At 32.1% G+C, this 17,505-nt stretch overlaps 1 protein-coding gene across 1 annotated transcript in view; it reads right to left on the bottom strand.

The window, feature by feature from the left end:
- Positions 1-925: 925 nt before the first annotated feature.
- LOC124366335 (D-glucuronyl C5-epimerase) overlaps positions 926-17,505 on the bottom strand; it is a 29,247-nt gene continuing 12,667 nt past the window's right edge. Inside the window, exons 7-12 of the mRNA XM_046822804.1 lie at positions 16,596-16,736; positions 15,530-15,717; positions 14,369-14,528; positions 13,044-13,288; positions 10,559-10,725; positions 926-2,035 (exon numbers count right to left, since the gene is read on the bottom strand). Coding sequence (XP_046678760.1) covers positions 10,596-10,725; positions 13,044-13,288; positions 14,369-14,528; positions 15,530-15,717; positions 16,596-16,736 — 864 coding nt within the window. The 3' untranslated portion in view covers positions 926-2,035; positions 10,559-10,595. The remainder of the gene's footprint in view (positions 2,036-10,558; positions 10,726-13,043; positions 13,289-14,368; positions 14,529-15,529; positions 15,718-16,595; positions 16,737-17,505) is intronic.

Genomic DNA, 17,505 nt, shown 5'->3' with positions numbered 1-17,505 from the left:
GCGATAGTAGCACTTTGAGGGTTAAGTAGTATGATGTAGTTATCAAAGACAAAGTAACTATCTATCTTTAACTACAGAATGCACAAATTAAAACTGTTTGTTACATTAGAAATACTATTTAAAGACTGTTATAAAACCGACGTTAGTTGCTGTTTGTGAATACTTTCTTTATCAGAGCAACAAGGCAAACTCAACTATGGCACTAAAACTATATTAAATCAGAAGGAAATTAAAATGGCTGGAAGTAGACGCTTTGTGGCCCAAATAGGCTTTTTGGAAATGAGGGTAAACATTTTCTTGATTCCAAAGAATTGTTATTGTCCTTAGTGAACAAGACCCATCGTTGACCACATCTCCTTCCACTAACATGGTTATTATTTGTCCCTCTTTGGTTTGCCCAGATGTAACTGATGTCAATATTTATTGCACCCTACATTGCTTACCCACTGCAAGCATCCTCTTTAGGAAACTAGATCCATTTCATCTCCCATTATTTCAATTTTTTTAGGTTACCAACTTGTCGTTTTTTGGGTTGCCCAGATTAAATAATGTTCGAACAGCCAGCACTGTTCACCCATATAGTTGATAACCCAGTCATCGCAAAACTTTGCAGCCTTAAATTTGGAAACACATACGAAACGTTGCTACAATTGGTCTAAGTAATTTCAGTACAGTTTGTTGCTCTTTAGAAAGGAGGAACATATCCCAAGTTATTTTGGGAAATGTGCTACTCTGTTTATTCATAAAATTAATTTAAAATCAAATTTAAGATTTTGGTAGTTGTCAAAGATAGTAATACTACTTGGCTGTTCCATTATTTTGCATCTTGTTACTCATTCGTTCATAGAACTCTTTAGTAATCATTCATACATAGGGATTTTGCAGCATTACGCCACTGATGGTCTTTATTGAAATAACGCACACAATTATAAAAAGCAGTTTATTCTCCAAGTGCCTCATATACATCATGGTGCAAAATATTCATTCAATAACCAACAAGAGACTAGTAACACAGATATTTTTTGATTAAATTGAATAAATTATATGTAAAACAGAAGATAAAATAAAATTTCTTAGAACTACCTAACTACGCTGTATGTACAAAAATGTGTCTACTATATACAGTGGTCATATTAAACACGCACACTCATTGGTTAAGTTATTGTCATTCACGAGGAAGATTTTTTTGTAAAAAGAACTGTAGCATACCCTCTACTATTGATAACTATATAAAATAATATTGCACAATATATAATTTGAAGATAAACTAGAAATTACTTCATAACTCGTAGAAAATCTCAAAACTTAAACAATTATTAATAAATTATTTCCAGAAGTTTTATAAATAACATAAATATATTTTGAAATTTTATTAAAAATTACTAAAAGCTTTTGGATTGAGCTTGAATTTTACAGAGAGTAGTAAAAATGATAATTATAATAGTTTAACAATGTTATCAAGAAAACATTTTTTGTGAAATGAGAAGGACGATAAAACTTTTCTACAATTAATTATGAAAATATACATTATGTAGTATGTATGGCATTGAGTACGTTTGATTCAATATTTATTACGAATTATAGCACAATATAATTATAAAAAGTTTACATACAGTAGTAAGTCTAAAATATACAGAGTATAACACAATTACATACTATCTTTCCACTACCTTTCACAGTCAACGAAATTAACATTTAACTATCAAGTGGTTTTCTCATTGACAATAATCCGTAGAAAATATTTTTGTAGAATTCAAAAAATGAAATTTTTTTTCTGAAAAGTGGAAATCAACCATTGCTTCTGTATGTACTTACGTGTGTTTTAAATTGTTAAAGAGTTGAACATAAAACCTTACATGATATACATTTTAGGATTATCCTATAATTAAAATTTAATTATCACAAAATTCTTCATGATCTAAGAATGGAGGAACAGAAGAAACAACAGGGATTTCTTGTTGTTGTTTGGGAAGGAAAAAAGCTCTAGGTCTATAAGTTCAACTGTAAACTATAGCGGAGGGATGGCTTGTTATACCTGTATAATAAAAACATAAATGACTTACAAAATAAAAAATACAACATATTTTGATCCCATTACACTTTTGAAAGTAGCAAATAATGGAATAAGACAAACTTAGAAACAGAGATTTCCATTTTACACAAGAGAATCTTTCTTTGTAAGGCTAATGTAATAATTTAAACACCTTCACTTAATGTTACATTGTATACCATTCTTTCCTTTTTCTTCTTCAATAACACTCAAACTAAATCATAACAAAAATCAATGTGATTTTGTCAACATTATAATATTAGATGAGACATTGTAAATGAACATCAAGTAAGGTAAAAAAGTACAAAATTTTTTAAACTAGTATCTTTTTAAGATAAACAATAGTTATCTTAAATAATAAATTAGATTCTTATTGATTTTTAACAGAAATTATAGTACAAATATAACAACTTAAAATTAGGCCTCAATGTTCATGTTATATTGAGTTTACCTTCCAGTTTTAGGCATTAAACTAAACGTGTCTAAGTACAGTTTGGCATAATATGTTTCTACAATAAGCATATTCTGATTATTTATACAAAACAGAAGAAAAAACCTTACTTGTATTCCACATAAATTATATTAAATACAGCTAATTTTGTGGTACAAATGCAAGACATTGCATCAATATTATTTTACAATAGCCTAACTTACAAGTATTACACTATTTTATACATTACAGACGATTAACCCTTAGTGTCTAAAAGGCGACTGGTACGGGGGGTTACAGTGTTTTCACTACAAAATTAAAAACTCTCTACAAAATATATCTATTTACAGGGGAAACATTCTATTATAATAAGCTCATGGGGATTGAAGACTTAGCAACTGAGGGCTTACGTGCTACAGTATTGAGGTGGTGGTTAGAGGACAACTGTTAGAGGCAATAACGAAAACGTACAAAAAAATACAACAAATCTGCAGTTGTGCAACCTACTATAAAGGCAACCATTCAGTTAAGCTGGCGAAAAATGGCATTTATTATTTGAATTTTGTCAAAAGTACATCTCCAATAAGAAAAATTCAAGAGGCCTCCTACTTGTTCATGTCATTTGTTCAGTAAAAGACAACAACAACAATATGCAAAGGATGTAAAGAATAAATTTACAAAAAGGTCTGGAACAAGAAACACCCAACATTGCAATCTGGAACTGATAAGTACCAGGCACATGGAAAACGGTTCTGGCATTCCCGGATACTGTGCTGCTGCAAATGCAATATAAATAATTAAATCTTTAGATACAATTGAAATAACCAGATCCAGAACCATGGCTCCTAGGTTTATCTGGTCAGTGTCAAGACTGTCATATACTATACTGGATAAAAAAATTGCTAACACAATTATTATCTTTAGATATTTTGGCCTCACTGCGGAGAGCTATATTAAACAGATGTCACACCAAAACTGACAGAGCCAGTAATACTTATCCACTTGATGTAAGTTTAGTTAAGAAAGAGAGGCTTCTGCCAAACTATAATAATGTCGTGATTGGCAGAAGTTTAACCAATCAGCAATCAATATAGCTTCATTGCAGGCTGCCAGCTTTTTAACAATTTGATGCTGTTTTTGTTGAAACTGTTTTTCTTTTTTATTATTTTTAAGGTTTCTCTTATTATCCTTGGATAATGATTCATTTTTACAAGTCCTTTTTGAGTATGCCATATATTTTGACAAAACAACAACACTTTGGTTGAGCTTCTGCCAAGCATCATATAGCTCAGCCCCCATTCACTGGGTAGAACGCATTACTTAGACGTAGATGCGTATTACTGGCTCTGCCAGTTTAGCTTTGATAAAATCTGTTGACAGAAAATGGCTCCTCTCCTCAGTGAGATAAAATATCTCAATATTCTAATCGTGTTATTTGACACAGTGTTAAATGAAAACTTAAATGACAGATTAAAACTGTTATTTATATATCTTAAATTAGAACTGGACAGATATTGATAAGTTTGGATGTACAAACTGGTATCAGGTACTCGGAATGTGTCAATAAATTCTAACTAATGATGAATTTCTGCGACAATAGCAGCAAAATGCAAATATGGGAGAGATATAACCAAGTGCAAGACAGAGGAAATGTGTCTGAGTGTAGTTTTGAAACTCCAACTCAGAGAAATAGCAGTACTGGTATGTTTATGTTCAGTTTTTGAAAGGGCAAGAAGCCAGAACGTCCAATAATTAATTTTAATCCTAAAGAGTCCTCTGAGCTATTGAGAATGGGTAAAAGATATTAGAGTCTCCTACTGTTAAAATCTCATGAAAAACCCGCAGTTGGATTCTTATTAGGAACCAGTACCATCTCTTCCACTCCTTATATTGATAGATCCTCACAAAGGCCTACGGCCAGCCCAAGGCTAAAGAGATTGGACTTTCCTTCAAATATTCTACTGATTACACTCATTATTGTTGAACTGAAACTTTTTGTGCGAGAAAGTTTTAAGGATATGCCAACAATATGATTTCTAAATTTTTAAGGGACTCAGCACATGCTCCGGTTACAATAATGCGATCAGTGTAGTAAAGGCTTACTCTGGATATACCAAGTCGTAACTGTAACATCAGATGTTATGTAAATAATTGCTACACAGAGTGGGATTGGGAGGAGGTTGACTTGGTCTGAGATGTGTTATCTTGATAAACAAAGAACAGGCAAGTGTTACCTTAAGCTAGAAAAAACATAACCTCCTTATCAGTTGTACTGTTTGTATTATTTCACCTAATGACATATTTTTAGCTCGTTTAAACAAGAGACATCTTTCATAATGTAAAAGGAATCACACTGTTCTTGTTAAACAATTCTATTTTGGTACCAAGTCATATTAGTGTTTACACTTAATTAAAATTGTGGTATAATCCAACCAAACAAAAAACGATTGTTACTGCCCAGTCCTATAACTAGTAAAAGTATTAATGGATGAAGCCCTTAGAAGAAAAGTATTATGCTTCTCACAATATTCTGAATCTAGCTTTGTCATCTATTTTTGTGTTATTCATTTTTTTAAAATGAGTTTACATGGAAAAAGCAGAGGAAATCCTTCCAAAAAGATCAGATAATATTGAATAAGAGAAAAATCAACATTTAACCCAGTTAAAAATTTAGTTCGTGGTAACTCTTTCTCCTTTTTGTTCTACATATCCTATTAATTAATTTATTACATTCTTTGATTTATCCGTACATGTCAGTTACTCCTGTTCTATTTCATATTTCAAGTCATTTATCATCAATATCACAGACACATTTCAATAATAAATTATTTGCGTTACCCACCCACCCCAATTATTTGCCCTGAAACCACCACACACGTCTTATTCTACTCAACCATTTTGTTATTTACTAAACAAAACAATACAAAATAAATACAATGTATACAATTGTTCCATTGTATGGATTCCTAACTTTAATTTAACAAAAATTTGTTGAACAAAAATAGTGATTTAATTAGAAAAGAGTATTAAAAGAACGGTCAAGCGCACAACTTGACTGCCACAAAAAAATATTCTACACTATAATTGACTGACTTTTACTGCATGTAGGCTACTACAATGGTAACAATTATTGTAACTGCAATTGTAGCACAATTTGCTATTGCTAGGCATTATGTACTTGGTGAAAAAATAAACTAGAAAGTAATAGTCTCCTTTTCAGTAATTTAAAAATGTTAAATAACATTAACAATTTCTGTGAAATTTAAAAAATCCATCTACGAAAATTGATATAAATTTTCAGAAATAAACATTTGAAGTAAATGAACTTATTTACAGTGGAAATTTCCATATTATTTGAGTATATGGAATATATAGTAGTAGAACAACCTTAACGTAGTGTTTGTTCACGTAGTGCTCAGAGATAGCATGAAATTTCATTTTTACTGTAATAGACTTTTCTGAAAAAGGAACTTCAAGACACTGTTCTTTAGTTTATACATTTGTAACATAATCAAACATAAATCTTAGGTTATTTCCTCTGATATTCTTTCGGCAGAGTTTGGAGTGCGTCGACTTCTTGCATACAAAATATTCTTCTACATGTAATGATAAATATGATAACCATATTATTGACAAGGTTAACAGGAATGTCACGGATATTCTTCTCCGTTATAAAATACAAGTAACTATATAGTAGCTGTTATTTTTCCATATCATTGATAAAGTAATTTAATCATTAATGTTTTACAGATTTTGAAGTGTGCCACTGAATTGAAAAATTATACAGGCCACTATAAAGCGTTATTGTGACAAAAAAAGCGCAACCATTACATATTATTTGTGCTATAAAAAAATTAAGATATGCTCTTATTATGTGGCAGTGATGCATCAACAAGTATTTCTAAATAAGTGAGTATTTTATACATTAAAACAGCTTTTAGAAACGCATTTTAAAATAACTGAGAACAAATTTATTTGTTTATTAATTTTTTTGCAATCATAACTTACAATACTATCTGTATGATAATCCAATTGAAAGCGAATATATAACTGCTTTGGATAATATAAGGTAAAACATAACTTCCTAAATAACAAGCATAGAGCACCAGTCTGCTGCAAAAATGAAATAAATCCAAGTAAAAAAACTGATATGGGATAGGAAATAGTTATAAAAACAAATATGATCATTTGTTCCCAAAAGCGTTGATAGCTGTAAAGCACAAACTTTTACAAATTAACCCCCCATTGTCAAAGTTATATCAAGTTTCCAAAACCCGTTTGAAAAGGCAAATAAAAGGATTTTCCTTTTTTTAACAGCCTTCAGAATAATTTGAAATTTGAATAGCGTTTCATTTACCACAGTTTTGAAAAAACAATTGTTTTTATTTTACGGAATTCGGACTATGCACATACATGAAAGTGAATTGTTATAATTTGTGTTAAAAATACTATAGTATATTTGGGCGACATTATCCAAAGAGGTAAAATTGTAATTACAAAAGTGATTTCGCTACATAAATAAAATTACTTATGTAGAACATTGCAAAAATTCGTTGAACAAATTCCTTCTTAACTACTAGAAATAAAAACAGTAAACACATAAACGTGGTATACTTAATTCTCATCTCATGCTGAAAAAATGATATGTTAGGTCTGTAAAGTGTTCCGTAGGAGACAAGTGTGAGTAGGGAATTGTATAGTATTGACAAAATTCTGTCTTAGTTCAATATAACCTCACAGCTGTTAATAGGCTTGTATATCAATTCTTAAGTTTAATTATACTTCAATATATATTCATTCATTTTTAAAGTACATACAATTTCTTTGTTTTTACACTAAATTTAAATTAATCTCCTAACGACTAGTATAAATAATAAAAATCAATGTAATACAACTCAAAATACAGTACGTTCCATAGTATAAAAAAATCAACCTTATCACATTACACTATATTATATAACCTATATAATAACGAGATCACATTGCGTACATGCTCTACCTCCATTTTCAGTCTATAAACAAGCTAAGTCTAGACCAAACACATATGAGCTGCTATCGTGTTCAGGTCATCATTAACGCTATGTCAAATTTTAGAATAAAACAATCAAATTAAATGGATAAGGAAAATTATAAAACATGAAATTACGAGTATTTAATGTAACTATGCTACATTTCAACACCTTTGGAATGAAATGTTCGGAAAACCTGTTCCTAAATTTAATGAAATTAATAGAAATTCCTATTAAGTATTTTTAAACAAAGATATGTGTTTAAACCTTACAGTATAGATGGATATTTGGATTGAGAATTAGAAATTTAAATTGTGGTCAAGGTTTAAAATAAAATCTAGTAAATAAATTACTCTTTTCAATCAGTGGCAAGTGTTTTCCAAACATTTTATAACATTAAATTAGTATAAAATGTGTACAGTAAATCCTTGATTAGTGATGTTATAATTAAGTGAGTTATGCCCAAGCGATAATTGTTTGGGTGTTCAAATAAAAACAGAGCCAATGGAATCTTCACGATTCAATCTCAATAAATATGAAAAAATAAGAGAGCTTATTATGCATTTTTATGGATTTTTTAGAAGATGTTCTAAAGAAAAATTACAACATTTTAAATTTATTAACAGTTTTTCCAACACACTATAAATTGTCTGAAAATTACGATTTAAAAACCAAACTAATTACAGTTTTAGACAAAACCGAGGAGAAAAAACGGTTTCATCGTTATTTCTGAATCAATAATTTTATACTTACAAAATAATACAAATAAATATTTTGGTAGAATCATGGTTTTACTATACACCAACTTATAAGTAAACAACAAAACAATAATAATTGTGTATAACAAGAATCTAAACTTAACAAGAATTTCGGGCGAGCCCTGGTGAATGAGCCTAACTACAATAGTCAACCGTGTACTCACAGACGAAACAAGCAACTTTTTAATAAATAGAATGTGTTCACTTAGACTAGCCCGATACTAAAAATTTAAAAAAATAACTAAAAAAAGAGACAAGATTTCAAAAAGTATAGAAGCACTTGACCCCTTAAGTGCTATAGGTTTGTATGTACGTCTGCGGCTGAGAATCGTTTAAGTGCTGACAACGTATATACAGGAAAAACCTCCTTGTGACTTTCCAGGAAAAACCAAGGTCATTGTGCTAGATGTATAAGGTGATTCTGATATCATTATCTATTGGCTTCCTGCCAACTAACCTTTTGTTTGGGTCAGGATGAGGGGTAAGGAGGGGGAACAGACTCCTTACTGAGTGTACTGCCACTCCCGCCATGCGCTGTACGCTGCCACCCTCCATGTCATGAGTTACTTATTCTGTTAACTGCATTGTAAACAAGCATGTCAATTGACTCTTGAATTTACTATCTGCTGTTTTCATAGTGTAGGTGTTTCTGTGTATAATAATTTTCATTTCAATATTGTAAAAATATATTATATTATTGACCAGTTAGTGTTAGTAAACTTACCCCCTAAATTCACACAAAAAACTCTTACAAATATAGAATTTTATAACTTTAGGACAATTTGTAAATGCCTCCCAACATAAGTTAAAAAATTGTATGATTTAAAAAATTACAGGGTATATGGGGATATGTGGGACCAGAAAAACCCAGCCAGAGCAGAGTACAGGTCTGAAATAAGCCAGCACTTAAGGGGTTAAGAAAGAAACAACCATTGGATTATTTAAAAATAGGTATAGGTCAACACTAAATTATGTTAAATTTTAAAACATTTTATTATAAATTTAAAAGAAGCCAGAAGGACTACCTTAAACGGATTGTTGTTACCACCCTACATTATTCATCTACATATCCTTCCCAGATATAATAATTTTTTTTTTAAACTGTAAAATAATTCTCTTTTGAATATTATAAATTAGGAATATTAATTATAATGAAATTTAGATCAGTGAATTTAGCAGAAAGTGATGGATTGTGCATTATGAAGACCATCAGATTTTTGCAGAGTGAATTGACTGAATTCCTTGTGTGGTTAGTGAACATATCCATCCGCAGCCATGATTTCCTAGATGCCTAAAGTGTTTAAAATAAAGCCTATTTTTTCTAAAAAGAAGGGTAAGTAATTTGATGTCTGCAACTATTGTCCAAAATCCCTCTTCCCGGTAGTCCAAATTATTCAGACTATAATCTGTGACCAGCTGACTTTGTACCTAAAGTAAAGAAAACTCAGATCGTAGAGGAAGTTTGAAAAAAAAAAATCGAGCTGGAATTTTTGTTTTTGAAGGTTAAAGTGATACAGACATGTTTGGGGGAGACAATGCTCAGATGTTTTGTTGACCTTTCTAAGGCCTTCAAGTGTGTTGATGTGGACATTTTGATTAAGAAATTTTGACTGTGGGAATTAAAAATTCAGTCCTTGCAAGGTTTACCTCATACTTAACCAACAAGTATCAGGTAGTTGGGTTCAAGGCACAACACAACTAAATTAATCCATCCTTTTATAGCCTACATTGATCCGAAATGAGGTTCCACAAAGATAATTATCGGTACCCTTCTTTTGGCTTGTATAAATAACATAACTAAGAAGATCCCAATGGAAAACATTTTTATGTTTGCTGATGACACAAATCTAGCTACTAGACACCAAGGCTTAGAAGCTTGCAAATTTACAATCTTTTACCAAAAATATGACATATTTGAATTATTTTAAAGAAAATTGCTTAAAATTTAACAAATTTGTATTCCAACAAAGACTTTAAAAGGATGGGCAGGACATGTACTGCATTGAGAAAAGAAGCTCCCTACAAAAATAATTTGGGGACACTAGAAGGATAAATGCTACTAAGAAAATGCAAAAGATAGGATAAGGATGTCAAATATTCGCCACTTGGGAAAAATAAAATCCCAGCTGCTACATATGGGATTGCAAATATGAGTATATTTTTATCATTACCATAATTTGGGTAACCTTACTGGCTTCTTCCACATTTATTTTCTCTTTCCTGGCAAAGAGTACCCCTACAATCTGTTAATAGCCTATTTAGACACTGATACATTGATCAATGAGTGATAAGGTAAAAGCGTAATACACACCAGGTAACCCTTCAGTCGAGCGAAGTCTATAGTAGATTCAATTGTGCGCAGCACGCTTGCCCATCATGTAACCGACCCAGCGCCCCGCCGTGGTGGCTAGCAGGGGGTCCTTGTCTATGGTAGCTAGCAGAAGCAGCTGATTCACATGTGTGGCGTGGTAGTCCCACCTGCAAAAGTATGTACAGATCAGTGCACATCGTCTGTGCCCCACCATGGTGGCTAGCACGAGATCCTTGTCTACAGTAGCTAGGATGAACGAAGCAACCAATTACTCTCCTGTCTATCTTTTAAAAATTATTTGAAAAGTTAATGCTTGCTCGGGTTGTAAGGTATCTTGAAATAAACATTCTATGTCCAAGCCAAATTGGATTTCACAGGGATTTTTCAACCCAAGCAGCTATTTACATTTGTATTGACTTTATTATATCTCAAATATATTGCGGATGCCATGTTGCTTCTATATTTCTATATGACCACAGAAAGATATTTGATTGCATTGATCACATGGGGCTACTTGATAAACTGCATTTCTAAGGGCTAAAAGGAAATTGCCAAAATTGGTTCAGATCCTATATTAAACCTTTGAGAACCTAAAGGAGATTGCCAGCACTCAATTTCATGAGAAAGACTGAGCAGGGCCCACTATCGATAGGAAAACTTGTACATCACAGCAGAGAAGTAGATGGGAAACTTGGGTTGTCTGATGTTAGTGACTGTGATGATATAACTATATAAATATTGTACATGACAGGTTTTTTATAATATTAACCCCTTATAATGCAAAGTCAGCAACCAGCTATAATTTAAGTACACTGAATTCATATTTCTGGGTACTAATGTGGAGTATTTGGTCATTTTGCTAATTACATATTATAAATTTTTCTTTATATTTTGAAGAAAGTTCACGACAGTTTAGTGATTTTTTTTGTATGTTGCAGCAGATTTTAATGCAATTACAAATAATAGGAGTCCCACACACAAATTAATATGTGTTTTTCAGATACACTGCAACAAAACACACACACACACACACACACACACACACACACACACACACACACTTGGCTAATAAATAAGAGTATTTAATGATTAGTAAAATGCTGAAGAAATTAAAATATCTTAATATTTTGCTGAATAAATTGTGTTATGACCAAAATGCTAAAAAATACACATTATGGACCTTGTCTTTCTTGCTACACCAAACTTGCTCATAGCTAATTAAATTAATGTAATGTTGTAACATTTCTTGGTCTTCTAAAAGTGTTAAGGACCGAAGACAGACTGTCAAGTACATTGATAGTCAATTAACCTGTTATCGATAATTCTGGGAGCGATGAATAAGGTTGATGCCACAAGGGTCTATCTTGGAGCCTCTGCTCTTCCTTAAATATACATATAAACAATCTCCCAAGGAGTATAAGTGACAAAAACATAATTTTCTTTGTGCATACATAAAAATTACTTTATCTAAGAAAAACTCAATGCTCTTGGGAATGTACGCAAATGAGACTTTAAAAAAATATGACTTTGTAAATGACTTAAAATTAATCACTTCAATATCGAGTCTGATTTACTTTTTTCAAAACGAACTGGAAACAACATTTTAACATATGGGGCGGGGGAGGTGCCGTATTATTGGTTGAGAAAAATCATGCGACAGAGTTTTCAAGCAAAACTGAACTTGATAGCTATGCATTGTGAGTGACTTTTCATGTCATCCCACAAGAGATGCAGATGTGATTGCTATATTTATTCATTTGAGTGGTCTTTTGAATGTACACCTGTTTGGTAAAACAAATTATTAAAAAAACCAAAACTAGATTAGATTTTTTTAAACTTTTAAGGGACTACCTTATAGAGACAAATTACTTTTTTCCACAACGTTTTGAATTTACAATCTATATTTCAATATTAATGAAGTGTGTTGAATTCACATTGGTGATATCCCGATTTTCCATGAAGTCTCACAACTTGTTATCAAGATATACTATTACACTTTACTTGAGCATATTTAAAGAAGTCATGTGGGATCCTAATAGTATTTTAATGTTTCGAACAAATCTGAATACAATAAAAATAATTGTCTTTAAAAGTATCGAGTTTTTCACACATTTCCAATGGGACTCAAGATTTTTACCGATAAAGGTGACAAAAACTTACTACAATAAGCTAAACAAATACAGGGGTAGTTTTACCCACACACTTTTACCCTTGGTTTTTTCAACATTTTCTTGGATACTTTGGAATATGTGGAGTTCGTCTTATTATGTTGATTTAGTTTGTGCAAGTAACTAGAACGGGAGGATTGCTCGTTACAATTGCCTAAGCAGCTTTTGGCAACCTCGTTGCTTTTTGTTATTTGAGAGGCATCAACTACTGAAAGCATTGTGCTATTGATCATACTATTTCCTTATCCTTCAGATGGTGACAATGTCACTGGATTCCTAATCCTTCACAAGTTGAGGAACTCTTACGGTAAGTTTACCTGGCAATGTTCGGAGCACAGCCAATTGTGAGATGCCTGAGATCGTAGTTGGTCCCTGAACCGTTGTCGAATGCCAGTAGCAGTTTCTTGAGAGACTTCACCCCCTGGTGAAAGAGAGCTGCAGCCTCCCTGGCCTGTAAGGCAGGTGCCAGGCTCAGCAGGTCGTACAGGCCTATCAGTGAGTAAATGAAGCCGTTCAGCACAAACGATGCAGGCTCAGTTGGATACTCTTCATACCACGGCACCTACAGTTGGAATTTAAACTAACAGTTACATCAAGAACAATAAGTACAATTGTTAATTCTCTAGTTTGTGAAACTTTTGTTAATTGTTTCATGTGATTTGGATTCGAGAATCAATCGACAGATTTCGACAATCAAATATGCGACCAGCAGCACACAAATTACCAATCACTAAAATATGTTTTTGCCATAATAAAAAACTTGACAGATAATTGACCTTACTTTTTGTAAACAGTATTTTACTTGCAGTTAACATGAGTATATTCTACATTTATGTGTTCGTACATCACCGTGAGTCTGCTGCGTTTATTTGCAGACAGCAGAATATCGCAATATGCAAATTTCCAATTCCTAAAAAAATGTTGTACTCCCTGTATGAAGACCTGTAGAGATGTAACTTAAGTAACAAATTATCATAGTTTTGTAAATAATATTTTGTTTGCAGTTCTTTATTTATCTAAATGCATAGCCACGAGTTTGATGCATATGTCTGCGGACAGCAGCTGATCAGCAATAGCAAATTACTGACCACTAAAACGTGTTGTTGTTGTATTATATTAATTTATAAAAACACGTAGGTAGATCACTCAATTATAAAATTATAGTGATTTTATAAATAATATTTCACATGAAGATTGTATTTTCTATATTTATGTTTGTTGTGTTTGCTGTGTCTATATGCGGATGTTAGCTACTCGACAGAAAGCAAACAGATTAAAAACAGACCTCTGCAAATCCCACTAAAGTACAGTGGTATTCTTGGATTACTTTTTATATTAATGAGTGTTTTTTTATTTAAGTGTAATTTTTAACATGAAATAAAAACAATGAAAGATGGCGTGATGGTTGGGTCTAAAACTGGGCAATGAGCATCATCCACCGTATCACAAAGCTGTGAGCATCACAAAACATTTTAGTTGGTAAAAAAAACTTTAAATTCTTTCTTCATCAAATTTAACATTCTCAATCAATTTACTGCTATTACTTCCCATAGAAATTTTTATAACACCCCAAGAAGTAATATTTCTAAGTTCAGGAAGCTTGATATTCAATTAGGGGAGAATGAATATTATAGTACGTTACCTGACCCAAGTACAACGCCAACACTCCTCCATCCTTGCTGAGCACACGGAAAGGTTTGAGGGCTTTAAGGGCAGTGTCCAGGTACTGTCGCTCGCCTCCCGAGTGGTAGTACGCTCGGGCTAGCACCGAGATCCCGTGCCCTTGCCCCATTGCTGACAGCCTGTTTTCAGATCGCTCACTTCAAAGATTTGTATTATATTTTACTAGATGCTAACAAGTATACAGATAAATTATTGTTGTAAAATTCTCACACTGACTACAAGGCATTGTTTACGTTTAGCTTACTTGGCTTATTTCTGTAGTTTGTTTCATAGATTGGAAAATTGTACACATTATTTGTTGTTGTTGTTTCTCATTGAATACTCTTTACAGTACAGAATTTAGTAAAATAAATGTAACGGTGCAGAAATGTTTTAATTTACAAATTTTTGAATGCTAACTTAACAATTTCAAAATGGCTTGTATTACTTTTTTATGAATTTCAAATATACTAAGCTTAATTTTTAATGAAGAACCTCCCCACTGCTGTACACCATATGCCATAAGCATTAAGCAGTATAATTCAATAAACTATGCATCGAATTAAATGCTGAAACATACGAATAATCTGGTATATATCAAACATGATGTATTTGAATTTAATATCCAATGGCAAAGTTAAGAACTGCAAAAAATAATAATACAAGTCTTTTGCAACTTCCAATGTTAAATAAATACCAGCAAGTTATTTAAAAAGAGACTAACCAGCTGACTATTTGAACAGTTGGCTTTATGTTGGAAGAGTTTTTACAGTGCACCATCTCCTAATCTTACCTCTTCTATGTATATTTTTTATTTACACAACTGATTACATGCGCCTATTGATGCATGCATTTCTTGAATAACTAAGAAAAAAAAAAAAAAAAAAAAAAAAAAAAAAAAGAGAGAGAGAGATAGATATCGAGATAGAAGATGTGCCTTTGGGAGTACAAATAATGTTCTTGGTTTATTTTACTTGCTCCAAGGTTTTTAAAATAGTAAAAGTGAATGATGGAAATAATGTGAAGTGATCCCTCACACCTTACAAATATTAGAAAAAAAAACCCATATCTTCTAATAAAAACGTTTCTAAAAAACAGGTTGGTTTCCTCTTTTTCTTAGATCTACATAGTATAGTCTCACCATCCGGGCAGGAGATCCATCATGCCTTGCACTCCTCTCCGTCGCACAGGGTTAGGCCAGCCTCCTGTTACTGGATCCTGGTGCGTGATAAACCACCGCGCAGCAGCGTAAAACTGCGCCATGTGCTCACTGGAGGACAGTGTCAGGTTGTCCAACATGCCCGACCCGTGTACTGTGATGCTGCCAACCTAAATAAGATATCCTCTCTTTTAAACAAATCATAAATGGCACATACAAATACCCATACTAATATTTCTCAATTCCAATGTTTTCTAAGCGGTAATTAAAATGAACAAGTATCACACAATTAACAGGCAATTAATAAATAAGTTGTATGAAATATAGGGGAAGTACTAAACTTTACACAAGATCTTAAAAAAAGTGTAATTATCCCTTTTAGACCATGTTGGCTATTTATAGCCTGCAAAAATGATTTCCAAGAAAACGATGTGGACTATCAATGGCCCGCTATTTATTTTAATGTTTATGAGTTACGATACATAGTAAAATCGTGATTCTCTGTGCTAACATATGTCCTATGACCTTTTTACAAATATTTTAGTTGATCATGTTGGTAGTATAAGTCATCTATATCACGCAACACGTTTAGTGCATTTTAGCTGATTTGAGACTATTATACAATTTTTTTTTATCCTTTTTTTCCAACTAATCAACATGAATTTTTGTACTCTTATAAAAAATAACTTTTTTCAATACTACTTTTTTTAATATATTAAACCTGTAGTAAACCAACAAATTCAACTAAGAAACAAAATAATAAAAAATGTTATTATATTTAATCGAATTATCAAATAATGTTATATTCTAGACAATTTTATTGTGTATAGGATGAAAAATTTGTATGTGCATCTTTCTTAATACTATACTTATAATGTATTTATAAAATATTTACTTTTCTCTATTTCCACCTTTATCTTTTTCATTAAACCTTTCAGAAAAAAGTAGCCACTTCAAATGCGTGTACGTACCAGAAAAAATTACAAAATTTTTTTGTCATCTTAAAAGGGTTGACAAATTGATTAGCAGAAAGATTTCCGGTGTTTACCTTGAATTTTGATCTGGATATTTTCCTCTTGCCGATATTAAGGAGAGTTAGACCCTTCTGTAGATCCACCAAAAGGTCACGGGTGATATGGTGCCAATCCTTGTGGTGCTCACAGCCCAGTCCGTAGAATATATCTTGGTCCTGTGGATCAGATAAGGCAATAGAGGTCAATAGGTTTAGAAAGAAATATTTCACAGATTTATGAAATTGTGTCCTCATCATTAGTACCTTATAGTTATTAAACCTTAATTAATTTGATCTTTTTTTTATTTTGAACAAGCTCGTTAAATTAATATATCTACAAGTATTCAAAACAGCTTCAACACAGTAAATGGTTAAACATGATTATTTATCACTTACACATAATCTCAACTGAATTAAAAATAGAGTATTAACCCTTCCCACACCGCCATAGAGGGATATATCAGAATGGTAGACCAAAACGCCAAACACGAGTATATCCAATATTACACATTGTGTCTCTTAGAGAGTTTTTTAGTTCACAAAAGACCTTTAAATGGCAGGTGCATGATCCATGCTTATCACGGTTTGATAAGGAAGTATTTTTAGACGACATTCACTTGCAGCAGGGGGAGGGGTCCACTTTGTCTAGCAGTTCACCTGCTCCTGTTTTGTGTGTCCTACAGAGCCATAACCTAATATATCCATTACTTTATACCAAGAATTTGAACTTAGATCAAATTCACAGTAAAGTAAATTGTTATTTTTATCAATAAATATGCTAATTTTACCTAGAATTCCAAGTTTAATATATTTTTGCATTTACCTCTTATAGCATACCTGTAATTAGGCCTATAATTAAAAAAATAGCTTTGAACTTAAAGAAAAATATATTTTATAGATGTCTTGGCTTTATAGGGAAATAAATTGATTTACTAGCGGCGTGCGA

The sequence above is a fragment of the Homalodisca vitripennis genome, chromosome 7 (assembly GCF_021130785.1).
Source record: "Homalodisca vitripennis isolate AUS2020 chromosome 7, UT_GWSS_2.1, whole genome shotgun sequence".
Classification (NCBI taxonomy): domain Eukaryota; kingdom Metazoa; phylum Arthropoda; class Insecta; order Hemiptera; family Cicadellidae; genus Homalodisca; species Homalodisca vitripennis.
Note: the sequence above shows the minus strand (reverse complement) of the source record. Positions and strands in the feature narration are given on the sequence as shown.